The sequence below is a fragment of the Myotis yumanensis genome, unplaced genomic scaffold (genome assembly GCF_028538775.1).
Source record: "Myotis yumanensis isolate MYYU_CA2020_CCGP unplaced genomic scaffold, mMyoYum1.0.hap1 SCAF_10, whole genome shotgun sequence".
Classification (NCBI taxonomy): Eukaryota; Metazoa; Chordata; class Mammalia; order Chiroptera; family Vespertilionidae; genus Myotis; species Myotis yumanensis.
In genome coordinates this window covers 21763584-21784019 of record NW_027223761.1, presented here as the reverse complement: position 1 = coordinate 21784019, position 20436 = coordinate 21763584, and the positions used below count along the sequence as shown (strand labels likewise).

General features: G+C 36.2%; 1 protein-coding gene across 1 annotated transcript in view; it reads right to left on the bottom strand.

Moving 5' to 3' along the window:
- LOC139018998 (doublecortin domain-containing protein 1-like) overlaps nucleotides 1-20436 on the bottom strand; it is a 174512-nt gene that overhangs the window by 152961 nt on the left and 1115 nt on the right. The window contains exon 2 of the mRNA XM_070428124.1: nucleotides 1036-1205. Coding sequence (XP_070284225.1) covers nucleotides 1036-1205 — 170 coding nt within the window. The remainder of the gene's footprint in view (nucleotides 1-1035; nucleotides 1206-20436) is intronic.

Sequence of the window (20436 nt, the reverse complement as noted above, 5' to 3'; positions counted from 1 at the left end):
ATTATTTTCTTTTTCATGAAAAAGGACCTCTGGGCATAGTCATTGACTTTCCATTTGATTGCTGAGAAGAGAGTTATTTATTTCACTTTCTAGGTAACAGGCAATAGTGACAGAAAAGAAGTTTCGATTCAGACAAAGAAGTAGAAGCACTGTGTAAATTATCTCATATACTGCAAATATTCCTCACAGCTCAGAGAAATAAGGCAAAACAGAATTAGTTGAAAGTATAGATTTCATTTTCATCTAAACTTAGTGACAAAACACAAAAACAATCAAACCATTCTAAGATACATATATGATCTAGCATTTCTATAAGATTAACATAACCTTAATTTATGAACATTTTCTTTAATGCTCTTATAGCTCACGTTTTCCGTTTAACATAAAGACTATTTCATCACAGTTAGCCAACCCATAGTTTATCAATACCTGACAGACACTTTTTTGCTCTTTAACTTTCTAATAGAGAAAAACAAAGGCAAAATACTTTTGTCTCCTCTCCGGGAAGTGTGGTAGAATATATAGTAATAGTTAAGAGCTCTGGCTGTGGACTTAGATCGGTATGGATTCAAGTAGAGAAGTACCTTCTCTACTTACCAGCTGTGTAATCTTGGCTAAATTAACTAACTTGTCTAGGTCTTTGTTTCCTCACAGGTAAAATGGAGATGTTTAAAATATTATCTGTCTTACATTCCTCCCAGGGTTGTTTTGAGAACTAAATAGGTATAATTCAACTTAACTAGCACATAGTAAATCTTATCTTCTCTGCCATCATTGTTATTATCATTATGCTACCTGTCCTATCAGACTCCTATGATAATATGTGTTGTTAATTGCATCAACTATCTTTTACTTCCCCCAAAACAGAAAAAACTTGAAGGACTTTAACCCAGGCAACAATCTTCATAGCCCATCACATCTCTAACTTAATATTGACATCATAATCTCCACCAAATCTTGAGCATTTACAACACTCTAGAAGTACTTTTTATCCCCTTCAGAATTCAGTTTAAGCTGCTGAAATAATATTCTTACCTTGGTAAATAATTTGAACTATATTTGTCAACGGAGTGAAAGCTATCCCCATTGAAAGTGCCTTCAGAGTTGCTTTGCTGTGATTCCTTCATGGCTTTAGTCAAGGATGATGAAGAAGACTGAGAAAGTGCTGTTCTGTGATCTTCTGTTTCTATTTTTGCCATTTTCAGCTAAGAATAAGGAAGAACGGTAATCAATTTAAAATGTAAAATCCTCCGGGGTTATAAATTGAGGCTGGGCATTAATCACAATTTACTTCTCATTATGTTCTAGACTATGCAACAGTTGCTAAATGTGAAATCTGGTTAGGAATGAACAGAGATGAGAACCCAAGAAAGACAAAATTATAGATCTAAGTCATTTGGTATAATCCTACTTAAGGAAAAAATGATAATTGGTTGCAAAGTATTTTAATTTTTGTTTGTTAGAAAATCGCTTATTATACAAACAAACTTAACACGAGGAATATGTTACTGAAAAGTGCAGTACAACACATTTTTTTGTCTGTCTTCATCCTTTCCTCTTTGAAAGCTACCTTCCTCCTGATTCTCATGGAACTGTATATTACGTAACTTTGCTTCCCAAGCAGAGGAGTGTGTCCAAGGCTGGTCAGAGTGCCTTCTCCAGACACAGCAATTGCTACCTCAGAGTCTCAATGAAGAAAACAAAGTAGTGCTCTGTTCTCTTGGAATGCTAGCTTTAAGAACAATATATGAAGCCAAAGCAAATGAAAGCAAAAGTGAGAGATGGAGAGAGAATAAGAAGTGAGAGAGATTCCTGATGACATTTAAATCCCTAAAAACAACCACATCTCTTGAGTTTACTGTGTACGTAAGCCAAAAATTTTTTTTCTTAAGCTAGAGACTGGGATTCTCTTATTTGCCACCTAGAAATCTTAAGTAACACACACCACAGACAACCTAAAATTTCTTAAGACCAAAACAATATGCCCATAAGAAATGATACCAAAGAAAGTTACAGGTTCCTTTTCGAGGTATAATCAGCCACTCACAATGCTGATAAACATGGCTACAAAATCTCATCTCTGGAGTCCCAAAGTTAAATGACATACCACTACTAAGGGAAGGAAATAACTTGTAAGGTAATAAAATATATACTTCTACCTTTTAACTGTTATTCTGAGATAAAAGCATCCAGTCATCCACAGATCATTTATTGAGCACCTACAACGTAGTTGGCTTATTCAGGCACTTAGAATTTTTTAGTGAACAAAGAAAAATAAATAAATAAGTAAAGTCCCCTTTTAGAACTTACATTCTAGGGTAGGCAGATGATAAGTAATAGATACAAGAAATAAGTAAGTTGTTAAGATATTAGGTGATAAATGCTATGGAAAAAATTGATCAAGGAAGGTAGACTGGGAGTATGGGGGTGGAGGGAATTGCAATTTTAAATAGGTTTGTCAGCATAGGCCCAATTGAGGTGGTAATATCTACACAAAGACGTAAAAGAGGTAAGGAATTAGCCTTACAATATCCAGGAGTGAGAAGGCCCTAAGGTAAGTATATCCTGCAGGTGTGAGGAGTAGGGAGAATGGATGAATAAGAGAATGTAGTTGGGAAGAGGGTAGAAAGGCCTTGGAGTGGGTAGAGATAACATGAGTCCTTGCCAGACACTGTTAGAATTTTGAGTGAATTAGAGAGCCCATGGTGTTTGTTTGAAAATCGCTTATTATACAAACAAACTTAACACGAGGCATATGTTACTGAAAAGTGCAGTACAACACATTTTTTGTCTGTCTTTATCCTTTCCTCTTATATTACTTGGAGCAGGAGAGTAATATAAAATGTTTTGTTTTGTTTTTGTTTTTTTAAATATATTTTATTGATTTCCCACAGAGAGGAAGGGAGAGGGACAGAGAGTCAGAAACATCAATGAGAGAAAACATCGATCAGCTGCCTCCTGCACACCCCCCACTGGGGATGTGCCCACAACCAAGGCACATGCCCCTGGCCAGAATCGAACCTGGGACCCCTCAGTCCACAGGCCGATGCTCCATCCACTGAGCCAAACCGGCCAGGGCAATATAAAATGTTTTAAAAAAGATAATTTTGGCTGCTTTGTTAAGAACACATCAAATATATCAAAATAACTGCATTTCAATGTCCTGATTTGTCCATAAATTAACATCTTCTAATATTTGTATAAATTCTTCGTGGTAGAGACTGCCAACTGGCTGCCAATATCCATTCCTTCCTTCTTCTATGATACTGGAATCCCTGATTTTTAACTGAGGCATATCTGGCTGCTCAAAATAAAGACTATTTTCTGGTCTTCCTTGCAGCCAGGTAGGGGCATATGAACAAGTCTGGCCAATGAAATATTAGTGGACATGATCCATGCAAAGAGTTTGCTTTTCTTTTCCCTCATTTCTGCTACCTAGAATGAAGATATGAAGATGGTCATCTTTAATTTTGATATGATGCTGGGAATGAAAGCCATGCCCCAAGGAGGACAGAAGGAGTCTGAATCTCTAACAACAGAGAGCACTATATGAACCCTGGACTACCTGCCTTCAGATTTTTACATGAGAAATCAACTTGTGACCTATTCAAAACAACGTTAATTTGGATCTTTGTTGTGTGCAGTCAAACCTAATCCCTTGAACTACGTTGCTTTCAAGAATCTAAAATATATGGTATTGGCTTGGAGCAAGGAAATTGGATGAACACTAGGATGCCTAGGAATTGAAATTTAATGAGAGTTCAGTAATTTGGGGCTTTGGGGTTTACCAAGATTCCACAATCAAATGAGCTAATACCTTAAAGTAAATCTCTCTCTCTCTCTCTCTCTCTCTCTCGTCATATTCTGTTTCTGTGTAGAACCCTAATATTCCCCTTTCAAAGATCATGTCAGCCTATAAAGGGGAGCTAAGAACTGGAGCCATAAAGACTTTCCTTAAGCACAGTCCCGTAGAGCCAGTCAGATGATGGATGCAAAGGGATCATCAGTGACGATGTGGGTCAGCAAGAACCTATAGCAACCCTAGCAACACTAACAACACCAGCAGCATCAACAGACACACCGAACACTGCCAGGGCTCTTCCTCATTTGGATGCAGGCATCTGGAGGATTTCCCTTTTGAACTGTGATTAACTCCTATAGCTCTTAGATAATTTACAAGACACTGGGACCTCAAAGATTATGATGCTAGACTTGCTGCTAAAGAACTATATTTATACTCACACGGATAATGGAGGCTTACAGACCTACAGCATGTAAGAAAAAAAAAAATGTCTTTCTCTGCCACTTACTAGTTATTTAACCTTGGGCATTATAACCTTTATGAGCTTAAGTTCTTTCATTTGTAAAATTGGTTTATCCTCATGGTTATGAGGATTAAATAAACTGGTAAACGTGAAAGCATTTGGTACAGTGTTTGGCACATGGTAGATGATATTGAAAAACTATTAGATGAATCTGAATCTATATCAAAATAAGACAACTTTCATAGATAAGTTCTCTCTACATAGTTTAATAAGAGAAGTACTTTTCTCTACCCAGCACTGCTCTGGTATTCCAACTGGAGACCATAGGGCTGTTGGCCTTCACACTCTCTCTCCCTTTCAAGCTTCTCACAATAGGAGGTCTGAGGTTCTCTTCTCAGGCTTCCATAACAACCACTGCCTGTTCAATTCTTTCATAGGTCATGTCCTTCCTAATTGGGGAATGCTTATAAGTGAAAAATCTAGTTCTGTATAGCAAGGCAAAATTATATGATTAGAGAGTAAATCACCTTAAAGAGCGAAATCCCTTGAATGTCCTGGTATGTTTATTATAGAATCCAATTATTTAAAATCCAAAAATAGAATTTTCTCAGAACTATTCAAAGATATCTCTTGATATAGAGCAATAGTTTTAATTTTTACTTATGCATGAGAACAGCCCTAATCGTCACTAAAGGAGGTAATCATTTTAGTGATGGGTATAGTTTTTTGGTTTTTGTTTTCTTTTTTCCTGTAAAACGGTTTTAGGATGCATTTAGGCGAAACGATCTACATAAGTGTGAAATCATTACCATAATTAAATGCAGTATTTCTTCTATAATATTACCATAAAAACATTGTCATCTTCACTAAAAGTAGAACATGTTAACAGGTTAAGCAGAATATGCAGAATACAATAGGTTTCCAGATAATATTCCTGCACATTACTAATTAAATGAGAACTACTGTTAAATAGAAATTAAAGAAATAAAAAGTGTTAATTTTAACTTGACTGACACTAAATACTATGATACTCTAGCAGAGTACAGAAAAAGGCACTGCCTGGTGCTTTATTAACTCATGCATAGTCTATTCACTACCACAGTGGAAAAACACTGTTTTTCTTTACTTCCCTTCTCTTAATAATTTACATGAAGATAAGCTCTCCTCTCATGGCCATGCCTACATCTGCTCTTTCACCCTTTTTTAAAAAAGGCATTCAAGCACACAGTGGTTAGGAGCCTGGACTCTGGAGCCACCATGTTCCTGTCCACTTACTAGCTGTGACACTTGAACAAGTCACATAGTCTCTTTGTGCATTAGTTTCTTCATCTGTATAAAGGGGTTAACAAGAATAGCTCCTTCATACAGTTGATGTGCTAAGCACACAGTGGGTACCAGGTGTCAGCTATTGAAGAAGAGAGGCTTGATAGACTTCAAGTTGGGGCACCAAGTACCAATAACAACCAAGACCTGGAGACTTTCCAAGGGGCATGCACATGTGGACAGTTTAAAGCAAGTCAAATTCCAGATATATATATATATATATATATATACATATATATATATATATATATATATATATGATGTTCCTAAAATGCATCTGTCCAAGAAGCTGCCTGTACCGACTAGAGTTTGCCCTTGTAAAGTATCTATTTTGTCAGTTTATAACAGAGAGAAAATTTTAAGTGCCCCCTTCAAGCTATACCATTAATATATACATTTACAATAAAATTTACTTGGTACTTGATAACTGGTTAATGAATATCAAAAAATGATAATATATTCATGCTGCTTTGAATAACTGTGTACTAAAACAATTATAATAAAAATTCAATCCTGAGGAAATTTTTCAATACTTACAATCTTATGGTCACAAGGCATTTAAAAATGTATAGTTACTGTATGATAGAATGGCCTATATAAGACTTTCGAGCATAGCCGAAACCGGTTTAGCTCAGTGGATAGAGCGTCGGCCTGTGGACTGAGGGGTCCCGGGTTCGATTCTGGTCGAGGGCATGTACCTGGGTTGCGGGCACATCCCCAGTGGGAGATGTGCAGGAGGCAGCTGATCGATGTTTCTCTCTCATCGATGTTTCTAACTCTCTATCTCTCTCTCTTCCTCTCTGTAAAAAATCAATAAAATATATTTAAAAAAAAAGACTTTCGAGCATAAAATATACAATTCAATGGAAGAAATGTAGAAATATAAGTTTAAAAATAAAAGAATGTAAAATTTCCAACTATTGAAGAACTTGCTAATGTTTTATTTTTCCTATTAAAATTTCAATGATAAAGATTTTTGCAAAACATATACCTGAGAAAGGAAGATGGTGGCATAGATAAAGGCCCCACAACCACATCAAAATTACAACTAAAATACAGAACAACCATCATCCAGAACCACTGGAAAGCTGGCTGAATGGAAGTCCTACAACTAGAGAAGAAGAAAGCACACTGAGACTGGTAGGAGGTAAGGAGGTGTGGAACGGGCTGGTCCGGCACCCACATGGGCTGCTTTTTTAATCAGGAGGGGATCATCTCTGTGAAGGCTGCCAAAGGAGGAGCAAGGGGTTCTAGCCCCACCCCAGACCCCCAGCCCAGGGTCCCAGAGTTGAGGAAAGAAGTCCTACAGGCACTAAGAACTAAAGGCTGTAAAAACCAGTGCAGATTGGGGCTCAGTGACACAGAGGCTCTGGAGACGCAGCTGTTCCTCTTAAAAGGCTGGCACCATGAACTGAACTTACAAGGTCCTGCTTCCTCTGAGCTCCAACACCAGGGCAAGGCTCTGGGGAACATAGACACATATAAGGAGGAACTGGATTGTCTGGCATCAGGGCAAGAACTTGGGGGCAGCTTTCTCCCAGATGGAGGTGCTCTCAGGGATCATTATTCCTAAGCTGAGACCTCCTCAGTCTCAGGGCTGACTAGCAGCTATTTCTGTTTGCTCTGCCCTGTGATTCCCTAAGACCGTGGTCAGCAAACTGCGGCTCGGAAGCCACATGCGGCTCTTTGGCCCCTTGAATGTGGCTCTTCCTAAGTCTTCAGAGTACCCTAATTAAGTTAATAACAATGTACCTACCTATATAGTTTAAGTTTAAAAAATTTGGCTCTCAAAAGAAATTTCAATCGCTGTACTGTTGATATTTGGCTCTGTTGACTAATGAGTTTGCTGACCACTGCCCTAAGATCCTGCCTCATCCAATTTACAACTTCACTCAAGCTGTGTGCTGCAGCTTTTGTATATGAATGGCTTGTCCTTGCTCAGGCTAAAATCTCTCAAACAAGCTGCAGCTGGGTCAGGGAGCTCCAAACCTATCAATAAAAGGCCCAAGACCTAGCACCAGGACCAGCCTGCTTTGCTTCACAGCTGGGCCTCATCTGGGCACATCCAAACCCTTTACAAAGAGGAGGAATCTGCAGATCTCTCTGTAGTTCCTGCTGGGTGGCCGCAGGCAGTGGCTGACTTTGCACCTCCTGTGGGCACAGGGGAGCATGTCTCCTGCCATCAACCCAAGAATCTAGTGCTCCATGGACAGAATGAGAGAAAGAGAGTGACAGAGAAAGAGAGAGAGAGAGAGAAAGAGAGGAAGCACATGCTTTTTAATTTAGGGGTAGATAATGCCTTGCTAGCCCCTGATTGGTCCTTTCAAAAAATTCTGCCATAACATTATTCTTGGGATTAATTATATGCCTTACTGTCTTGTAATTGTTTATCTGCAAGCTGCCTGTCTTAGCAACATTCATACATTTTAAAGCCCATGTCTTTCCCACACCCTTCCTTCCTTGCCCAGTTGGGTTGCCTTAGTAACTCTGACTAGCTGGTTTCCAGGTTCTACTTCCTCCCTGCTTTTATGGTCCCAATTCCTGACTACCTATCTTCCTTCTGTCTCCTCACTATCATCTATCTAATAATCAAATATTTATTTACAATTAATTCCAGACTTTAAAAAAGACAATGTTGTTTGGATTCAAATGTTGAACAAGACAATATGGTTCCTCCACTAGCTGAATTTTCAATATAATCAATGTAAAAACAATTTTAATTAGTCTTATTAAAACCAATTTGAATGATAATAATGAGTGATTATGGAAATGCCCATAGTAAGATTAGAAAAAAAAAAAACAAGCATAAAAAATCCTTATAATCTCCTATCCTTGGAGTTAGCCACTATTATAATTTGTGAATGTGTGTTTCAGACTTTCACCTATGATTTTATAGAGATATAGTCTTTTCTTTAAATGAAAGTGTGACCATATTAAGTATATAGCTTATAGTATACAGCTGTGTTCACTTAATGATAATATCCTCATGTTATTAAATATTTTTTGAGAACATATTTTTTATTACTTGTGTTTACCATTCTAGCTAATTGTTCCAAATGTTTCTAAATGTGATTAAAGCTGGGGTACTGTTAGGGTAGGCAGCTAGGAGTTAACAAAAGAGAAAGTAGCTAGACTGTAAGAGCCTGATTGAGTCTGTAAGTTATGGCTTCAGACAGCCTAAAGGAAAGCCACATCCTCTGCCATAGGGGATTTAATCCCCACTCCCCAGATGATCAACTTTCCAACAGAGGGTAGAGGCCGGGGGGTGCAGGTGGGGGGGGTGCATAACTAGCCTTTAGGAGAGATAAGGAAAATTCCCTGACTAGGCACTTGAGCAGTAGGAGCCAAGATGGGGACCATAAGGTGAGAATTCTAGACTGGGAAAAGGATTGGCTTGAATAGGGGAGAGCCCAGCATAAGCCCACCATGAGTCCGGAAAGAGACTGGTTAGTTTGAAAGAAAGCTTACCCCGTCCCTAGCCCAAGGTAATGAAACCCTAACAAAGCACTTGTGTTTCGTGTTCTCTCTCCATAGCAGCCCTGTGGGCCCAAGTGCCACTCTACAGGCCACTCCACAGGCCTGGGTGGAGCAGTGCAGCTCCAGCCGAAGCACAGCTGAGAGCAGAGACTATGCTGGACTACCAGAGCCCTTAAGTTTGGGATCTTGACCCTCCTGATGGGCACTCAGGCTCACCAGGCCCAGGACTTCTTCCATGGCAGATGGAGCTAAGCCACTGAGACACCAGGAACCTTGACATAGTCCTTTGTGTTTTGCTCCAGCTCCATTAAATCTTAACAAGGCACCTAATCCTCCTAGGTGTGGGTCCCCAAGGTGCTATTTTGGCAGCTCCACGAAAGAGCTCTGTTTCCACACTGGCAGCAGTTCTTGTACACACCTTTGACAAACAATTGAATAGTTCAATTCCCAGATCAAAATGTATGAATACTTTTATTTTAAGGCTGATGATGTATTTCAAAATTAGATTTTTAGAAATGTACTAAGTCCTAAAACTATCAGAAATAGTATATGAAATCTCATCTAACAGCACCCATCACTAAAATAAAATATTATTCTCAACCTTACTAATTTTAGAATGATTCTCTGATAGTAAAATTTTAATTTTTCAAAAAAATTATTTAAGTTTGTAATCATATCAATATTCAGGGAGGAATATTAAAGGATAATCAGTGAGATTTTATGGACTATAAATTATTTAATATTACTTATAAAATCATTTAATTAAAAAAGAAATTCCTGCAATATAGAATATATATGTTGAACTTCTAAATATTTTAAACATAACCAAGTTCAAAATACCTAATTAGCCCAATGCTACCTTTCCCACATACTTATGAGAAGATATCCAATTATCTTGAAAAAGGCAATTAAAGTTACTATTAATAATCTTAATACTAGGACATGTTATAATTTATTTGATAATTACATTTCCCACAATGATACTGTCAACATAAACTGTGAAACTGTAGCTCCATCTTGTTTACAAGTATCAGAGACAATATGCTCACTATTCTGTTGTACTTAAATGTTGCATTGCAGTTTTTTTTAACAGGTAATATGTGACACGAAACATGTCTGATGGTATGCTTCATGATTTCCATTCTAATGTTTAACATTAAGAAATTATATTTATGTATTAAAGATGTCAGAAAACAATTTTAAAAAATTAAGCTAAGAAAAATAATAGCACCATGTCTTTCATTTTAAATACAAAATCTGAATCTTTTGTTCATATATGGTTAAAGAGCCATCTGTAAACAGAAATGCAAACTATTTACATTTTCTGATTTATGTAGCTAGCATTAAGTATTTTGGCTGTGTTTGTTTTATATTTTCTGAAATTTAGTATGAATCAAAATATTGTCATTAAAATCAGAAAAATCAAGAGATACCTTTCAAGATTGACTCATGAGTTTTAAAAATTCATTATTTCTATTCTTTATTCTGATTTGTATAACAAGGAAAAGTAAAATGTAATTATTTTTATTTTAAAAACATACTACAGAAAAAGATACCTTCTAAGCCAAGCTGAAGTTTACATTATTTATTGCTATTTTTATTCAAAATTATGCATTAGAATAAATATGTTTCTAAACACCAAGTTGAAAAGATGCTCTGAATCTTAGACAACATAAATACTAGGCAGTAGGTGGTTGCCATAGTAGCAAGTAAATAGGAGCATTAAAATACATGTAATTTTTCAATTGCATACACTTTTTTTCATAAATATGCATATTTTATAGGTAAAGGATTACTCAACTCCTGCTTTAGTTCCCCTTTTAGAGAAAGAAAAACACCCAACTCTTTAGAAATAAAATATTAGCGCCCTGGCCGGTGTGACTCAGTTGGCTAGAGTGTTCTTCCATGCACCGAAAGGTTGAGGGTTCGATTCCCAGTCAGGGCACATACCCAGGTTGCAGGTTGGATCCTTGGTCTGCATGTTGGGATGCAACTCATTCATGTTTCTTTCTCTATCTCTCCCCTTCGTCTCTCTCTCTCTCAAATCAATAAAAATATATCCTCGGGTAGGATTTAAAAAAAGATTATCATAGAAATGGAAAGGCTCAAAAAAGTTTTAAATACTCAATAAAAGATCTTAAGGTTTTCATGTCAATTTTCCAAACTGAAGACAGTAAAAAAAAGAAAACTTTCATTCTATATTACTTTAATGGTAAGTTCTTTAGTAAGGGTAAAAACAAATAAACAACGCCCACCCCCAGCATTAAATTCTCTTTTATTTTGCAAAGTTTACTATCCACATGGATTGAATGTAGCACTTGACCATGGAAAGCTGAAAGCCCTCTTAATCACAAAGAAGCCCAATAAATTTAATGCTAACCATGAGCTACTATTTGAATAAATGATCTGAAAAAATCATTGTACCAGTTTGCTAAATGTGGAATTCAAAGAGTACTTTCTCCCCTCCCTTTATTAAAATACAATCTTCTTATTTACAGGTATCCTAGAAGCCACAGATACCTATTGATCAAGTAATCTGAATTTTATACATACAACTTAAGAGGGGTTAACAACTATACTAATTAAAGGGTAATATGCTAATTAGACCGGATAGACTGGACGTCTTCTGGATGTCCTTCTGGACAAAGCCACAGTGGTGGGGGCCAAGGCAGAGGTGGTTACGGGCGATCAAGTAGGCAGGGGATCAACTAGGGGCACCAGGCAGGCAGGCAGAAGCAGTTAGGGGCAATCAGGCAGGCAGGCAGTGGGGTTAGGGGCGATCAGGCAGGCAGGTGAGTGGTTAGGAGCCAGCGGTCCCAGATTGCGAGAGGGATGTCTGACTGCCGGCAGTTGGACATCCCCTGAAGGGTCCCGGATTGGAGAGGGTGCAGGCCGAGCTGAGGGACACCCCCCACCTCCCGCCATGCACAAATTTCATGCACCAGGTCTCTAGTATATTTTATAAGGCTGGAGAGGGAAGCAGTTCTATAAGCCATGACATGAAGTTTGAAATCTATTAAACGGTACAGGTAAGTCAACCTAAACAGAACAAGAAAGTTGCTCAACTATTATTGGGAAACAAATCCTTCAAATCTGATTATATAAATTTGGACTTCCAGTTTGTAACAATAACAACAATTAGGTGGAATGAGAATTTAAAACCTTTAAAAGATCACCATCTAGCTCTGGCCAGAAGCTCATCTGATTGGAGCATCATCCCAATACACTAGGTTGTGGGTTCTATCTCTGGTCAGGGCACTTACAAGAATCAAACAATGATTGCATGGATAAGTGGAACAACAAATCGATCTCTCTCTCTCTCTCTCTCTCTCTCATTGATTTAAAATTTTAAAATAAAAAAATCACCATCTAGGCAGGGTGCAAAATATGAGGTGGCAAAACAGTGAGTGTTCTAGGGCTCACTTTGTGTTCGCACCTAGATGAAGTAGCCATGCACTGTAATGGCTAAGGACTGACTGAACTAGCCTGCAATAGGAACATCCTCATCAAGCATTTGCATGATCCTACACTTTCATTGAAGAGAAATAAGGTTGGTTCCTCACTCCACTGAAGAAGATAGTAAATTTAAATTATAAGAACTCCAAAGAATGACCTAAAGTGTTAGTCAAATATTTATGACTAACAAAATAGAATGGAATAGGTCACATGAATGATGTAACTACTGCAAAAGGAAAAAAGAATATCTTTTTTATTCCTGGTCCCTTCCAAACCCTGGAACTATTTCCTTCCACTTTCACCATTTTAAAGTAATAGGAAAATGTCCCTGGAGGCTACAAAAGGGAAAAAAAATACCCATCTATAAAACAAGGGGGAAATGAGTTGGGTAATTAGACAGCTTAGTTTAACCTGGAAACATGCACTAACAAATTAAAAAAATCAATTAGTAACAACTAGAAGCTCATAAAATACTGGAAAAGAACCAACATAGTATTTGAAAAGCCAAATATGACAGATGAACATAGTATCTTTTCTGATAGAATGATAGGTCATATTATCAAGTACAAAGTGAACAGTAAAATCTATTTCAGTGTTGTAAGCCTTTTTATTCTATACCCCAATCCAGGATAGAAAAAAAATGGTTTGGGAAGAAAAACATTTAAAAATTGGCTTCAACCAGTCAATGAAGGAAAAATACCACATGATCTCATTCTTTCATGGATAATTAAGACCATTACAAACTTTTGAACAATAATAAATACAGTGGCAGAGCTGCCTCAAACCGATTGTCGGACTTCAGTGGTAAGGCCAGGGAGGGTTGGGGGACAGGAGGGAGGGGAGTAAGAGATCAACCGAAGGACTTGTATGCATCCATATAACCATAACTAATGGACATAAGACACTGGGGGGGTAAGGGAGGGCAGGGGCTTGTCAAGGGTGGGGGGGAAAAAAGGACACATATGTAATACCCTTTGTAATGCTTTAAGCAATAAAAAAAAAAAAAAGAAAAAAAATTGGCTTCAATGCTAAACCAATGGCTGTTGACACATCTCTCTCTTGAGGACCTGTTTCAGAACTGAGTCAATATCCTTATTGATGGCTAGTCAGGAATCTTGGCCTCCTTTATGTTTTTGCTACATTGCATCATATCCCTGAGATCTCTGAAATTAAAAACATTTATTTCCTTAGTTTTCTGTCCAATTTGTTGACCTTTATTTTCCCTAGTGATCTTAAATTACTTGTTGCTTCAACTAAGTGGTGCTCTGTTTGACAAGATGTAAACCCATTTTAGGTAGAAATTTGAGAGAGAAAGGGGGACTACTTCAAGAGTGCCATGGTCGGACAGCCCAGGTTCCTATGAATTCAGGTATGGGTAGCAGTTCTCTGTCACAGGAAAAATATGTAAGATTTCTAAACCAATCTCACTCAAGGAAAAAGTGGGGACTTTTTCCAAAAGTCTAGTAGCTATGTTGGTTGGTGGTATGTTAAAACTGGGAAGAGAAGAGGAGGAGAGAGAAAAGAAAAGGAATTGAGAGCATGGGAACTCACCGTTCTGATTCTGCAAAGACTGCTAGTTGAAACTGCTCTACAGATGAAACAGCGTCTTAGTTGGTCATGAGACATAAAGACATATTTTTATAGTAATAACAATATTATTAAACTGGATTAATAATTGCTAGGGCCTTGACCCTTTTTACTGATAATTTGCTTTTATCATTATAATATCTGAATTTTCCCTGAGGAAGTATGTAAAGAATTTTAGATGGCTCTCCACAACTTTCCAGACGCAATCCATTTTTACTGATTTACTAGAGGCCCAGTACATGAAATCAGTGCACTGGTAGGATCCCTAGCGGCTGCCGGCTGCTGGTCGGGTACTCCCTCCCTTCCACCAGCCAGCCCCGCCCTATGGTCGAACTCCCAGACGAACTCCTGGTCAAGTGTACAATTTGCATACTATGCTTTTATTATATAGGACAATTATACTAGCATATAGGTTATGCCTTCAAAAATTTAGATGGGTCTAGGATGGAATACCTCTGTAAGAGATGGAATAACACAGAGCAAACTCTAGCAAAAAAGGTCCAATAGCAGGACTGAAACAAGACATAATCTCATTAGTGCAATGAAATTCAACTCAATTCATTAAGTATGTATTGATTCCTATCTAATACCTATAATTAAGAGATTTCAAAATATAAGTTAATTTACCAAATATATTTTCAATCTTTTCAAATGTTGTAAGTTTGCCAATTCTCCACGTACTGAAAATTATTATCGAGTTTCAAGTCCAAGGCTGAGAACCGAGTAAGAAAAGCACTTGAGTCCTGATGACAACTGGCTTAGACTCATCTACCTAAAGCAAGAAACCGGGAAACAGGTATACTGTGGACTAAGATTTTAAAAAAATGTTACAATGGACCTAGAAAAATCTCCTTTTACATCTGGTTAAACCTTCTTTTATCTTACTTCTTCTTTTGCAGGACTACCCAACTATAACCTAAGATGTGAGATCTAAATAGAATTTTAAAAGTCCAAACTTAAATACATATATGTATGTTGTACCATGGAATTATTTTTCATTTTCTTGTACTGAAATAAGAAAATATATTTAAGTTTCCCTAAATGAAGGTAGAAACTAAATAAAATTAACATTCATAGAGATTAGCATTGCAGAATAGGATTTATACTACCAATAAAAAATCATAGAGTCTTTCAAATTAATATATCTTACTGTCTTTCTCTAATGCTCCTGGTTCACCTGCAGCCCGTCAGACAAGGTAATAATGTATGATAATCACATGAAAATATACAATTAATATTCATCACCTCTCATTCCTCATCACTTTAGATGATCAGTAATGCAGAGTGAAAATGCTGTCAGATTTCTAATTGCTTTGTAATGGGCTTGAAACAGGGAAATCATTAAAGGCAAACAATCTGTCATTTGTCTGTTACTTTAACTATCTATCATACAAAAAAAACTCATTAAAGAAATTGCTAATTAGCTATGAAAGACTATACTTATGGTGCATCTCCAGTAGATTAAAAAGTAATACTATGAATTGCTTTAAATATTTTCAAAATAATATTTTTGTTGAAATTCATCAGAGCCGATCTATTCTTCAGTATATTTTTTAAGCTGTGTGGTTTCATTATTTTGGCATCTAATCCATCATTATAAATAAAAACCCTTTAGCATATAAGATTTGTTATTCATCAGTCTCTAAATAATTAAATCGAAAGGTTGCAAGAAGAAGCTGAAATGTTAAATGTGTTTATTACTAGTAAACTGACTCAAGAAGTAAAAAATAGTGCTATAGTAACCCTGAGGCTAAATGAAGACTATATTTTAAAATATACCCTCATATCTCTGTGTATTTGAACTGTTGAAGTTGCAATGCTTCATTCATCTTAAATAATGCTATCGTTATACAAATATTATATTCAACTATTGAAATTAAGCATAACCTTAAACTCTGCATAAGAGATCAACTACTTTGAAATTTTTGCAGATATTAACCAACAGTAAAATGTTTCATAATATTACTAAAAATAATTTTAAAGAGGAAGACAAATTCTTTAAACATCTACACTGAATTTTACTTGTCTTATTAACGCTACCATTCTATCTGAGGTACTTAGTACTGTATTTTAAAAATCTATAACAATTACAGTAATCTAGTTTTAAAAACAAATAAGCATATAAACAAACATAATTCAGAAATGTTTTGTTAGCTATATAGTCCAATTGCATTTTATTTTAGAAAAATTATGAGAGTAACATAGAAACACTGTTATTTTGTTTTTCATTTTGGTAGTGATGAATTAAATTATGTATTTCTTATAAAACATAATCTTAGTAATAAAGTCAAACTTCTTTTAAATATGTATACCTATTCATATCTATTGGAATGCACACACATTTCTAAACCAAAATGCAATGGCATGCTTAGCCTGGTGCCGTGATATGTACCAGTGAATTCCAAGCTAACTTCAAAAGGTTCCATAACACTCTGGAAACATCTTCATTATACTCCCTAATTGACTTAGTAAACAGACTTCATATCAACTATTTAACACATTTTAATCCACAAATTAACACCTTTTGATCATTCAGATTAACCTTTCTTCTGTGAGTCAATGACATGACAAAAATAATATAAACTTTTAAAAATTATTCAGGTTTAAAAAACATTTACAATGGAAGAATACTGTCTCAAAAAGAAATAGCATATAAATGCATTTCACCACATGGTCCAAAGAGACCATCACAAAGTTTCAAACTTCAAGGTATTTGAAAAGCTCACAGAAAAGCCACAGTGGTCATAAGAACAAAGAAAAAAGGGGTAAAGAACTGAATAGGGGAAATAATAAGTTGCTATTACTAAAAAAAACACACACAGAAAAATGTATTTTATACAGAATTTTAAACATATTCATGAAAAGATTAAAACATCAGATATGAAGAAGTTAGGAAGACAAGAAAAAAATTCTCAGGTAAGATAAAGACCTTTAAGAGGTCAGAAACAAGCTTGAAAGAACATACAAAACTGAAGGAAAAAAAAGGAAAACACAGCAACAGGTGTGACAGCAAAACCTACTGGCATTCACCTCTTTGACTCTCATATTTAGTGCATTGCCTTACTCAAATTCAATGAATGTTCAGTGATGATTATTGCTGAAAGGTGAAAGAAAGACTAGATCAAATGAAGACAACCAGCAAGGAGCAAAAAGGCAAAAATGAAAACCATTTCTGAAAGATGAGGCACGATTGTTCATTAGAGCTGATTCTCAATACTGTCTAAAGATTTATGATAAGCTGCCCCCTCCCAAAAAATAAGTTTCTCTAATTCTAGCCATTCATCTCTCCACTCACTTGAAACATTATTTAAGCTTAACACTTCCATACATATTCCTGGACTACCCTAATTTTGATTCAAGAATTTCAATCATCCAATTAATCTGCTTTATTCTATTCATGTAAGTTATTAACTGTCATAGCCCCTCTTATTTCCTCTGGCATAGTACTTTCCACAGATATTTCAGTTCCTTATTTACTGTAATTGTTGTCTACACTAATAAATTCTAAGCTTTTGAGAGGGTTACAGCCAACTCTGTCTTGTGTCTTTTGTAACAGAATGTGAGGCACATAGTAAACACACAATAAATATTTATTAAATGAATAAGTGAATGAAAGCTATGTATGTACTATATCATTGTATTGTGTGTGTGTGTGTGTGTGTGTGTGTGTGTGTGTGTGTGTGTTTTATCTCATCATCAGTTAATTCTATGTTCCCAGTAGATTCTAAATTGCTCTAGGGGCAATAATTTAATTTTAGAATATAACCATAATATTCTGTGGTACTTAAATATAGCTTAGGTCACTAATATAAAAATTCTAAAAATTCAGAGACAAATAAGATCAAGGGAATTAAAAAAGAGTTGGCTAAATAAACAAACAACCCAATTAACAAATGGGCAGAGGACATGAGCAGACACCTCTCCCAAGAAGACATGCAAATGGCCAACAGATATGTGAAAAGATGTTCAGCCTTATTAATAATTAGGGAAATGCAAATAAAAACTATAATGAGATACCACCTCACAACTGTTAGAATGACTATTATCAACAAGACAAGTAATAACAAGTGTCGGAGAAGTTGTGGAGAAAAGGGAATCCTCATTCATTGCTGGTGGGAGTGTAGACTGGAACAGCCACTATGAAAAATAGTCTGGCCATTCCTCAGAAAAATTAAGAATAGAGTTACCATATGACCCAGCAATCCATCTCCTGGATATATACCCAGAAAACTAAAAAACATATATTTGAAACAATATATGCACCCCTATGCTAATTGCAGCATAGTTCATGGTGACAAAGGCATGGAGACAAAGTGTCCTGTGATAGAAGATTGGATAAATATGTGGCACATACACAATGGAATAACTGCTCAACCATAAGAAAAAATGAAACACTGCCACTGGGATAACATGAATGGGCCTTAAGAATATTATGCTAAGTGACACAAGCCAGTCAGAAAAAGCTAAGAACTATATGATTTCATTCATATGTGGGATATAAAACTGAAACTTGTGGACACAAACGGCAGTGTGGTAGTTGCCAGAGGGAAGGGGGTGGAGGTAAAGGTGGGTGTGGGCGAAGGAGACCTAATATATGGTGACGTGAGATGATTTGACTTTGGGTAGTGGATACACAGTGCAATATACAAATCTTGCATCATAGAAATCGACACCTGAAATCTATATGATCCTATTAACCAATGTCACCCCAATAAATTTCATTTAAAAAAATAGTTGGCAAAGAAACCAGTAAAAGAGCCAGGTAAATATAATCCTAGGATAAGAAAAAAGTAGCAGAAGTATACTGTAGCTATTGCAAATGTTATCCACTATTAAAAGCACAATTTACTAATATGATCTCAAATTAAAAATATGTTAATAGATGGTGGTCATCCACACATTAGTTTATGGACAGGCAAGTACTAAAATGACAAACTAAATAAGAATGTGACTTTTTTACTAACACTACAACCAAGGGTCTTAAGCCCCTGCTACATCTACAGCTATAGCTACCTTTAGGTATAGTACTTGATCAATCACCATGGAATCAAACATTTAATGTATTTCTACCTTGCTTATGTTTATGCTAGTGACATAGGAATGAAGTTTTTGCTCATGCTTTTAATTTATCCTGCAAACTATAGTTCAACAAACATTTGGGTTTTATTTCATTTTTCTGATTCAATAGCTGGTGGCTTTTGTTTGCTCTGTATGGAAATTCCTAAAATACTGCTATAAATATCAAAACAAAATTTTAATTATTAATAACAACAGCTAACTTTTACTGAGTACTTACGACTTTCAGGCACTATTATCTTTTTAATCCTCACAACAAATCTATGAGGGAAATACTATTATTATTCCTATTTTGCTTTGCACAGAGATTAATTTAAACTGTTCACATAATCAGTAAGAGGTGGAGTCTGGATTCAAACCTATGCAGTCAGTTTCCAAAGTTTATGCTCTTAACCACAATGCTAACACAGTTTATATTTCTGAAATATTAATTTTTACATGAAATGGATAAATTACTTTCTTAAAATAAGGTAGTAAGAAATAAACCTATTCTAGGTACCCATCACTAGAACTCTAGAGAATGTGGCAAAATAGCTGGTGCTTAGTATTTCTGAGAGGTGTTCCTACCCTCAGAGATCTTACAATCCAATTAGAAAATCAGAATATATATTTGAAGTGTATAACAATACCCTGTAGGATAGGATGAATGCAAGTGAGTAGTACACACAGGACTTGCTATGAAAGTTGAGAGGAAGAAAGTGATTTCCAAGGACTGGGAGATCATAAAAGGTCTGATAAAAGAGATAGGTCTTAAAGAAGGGATAAAAATCATAGAAGGAAGAAAAAAGCTAGGATATTACAATAAGTAAGGGGAACCTCGTGAATTATAGATGAAGTACTAAGAAAAGATCCAATCTATAATATCTATAATAATAAAAGCATAATATGCTAATTAGACCAGACATCCTTCTGGACGACCTTCCAGATGAAGCTGGGGCTGCGAGGGAAGCCCAAGTCCCGGGTGCCAGAGGGAAGCCAGTGCCAGCAGTTGGGGGAAGGAAGACCTACTCTTGCATGAATTTCATGCATCAGGCCTCTAGTTGTTTATATGTTTTATGTATTAGATAATAGTGATGAGGCTGGAAAACTAAGGATCATATTGGGAAAGTAACTGAATGCCAGATTAAGGAGTTAGGGCTTTATCCTCTTGACTACCTGCTCTGTTCAATACAGTAGTCACTAGTTGAATGTGGTTAGTCCAACTGCACTGTGCAGTTAAAATACACACCAGCTTTGAAGATTTAGTATGAAA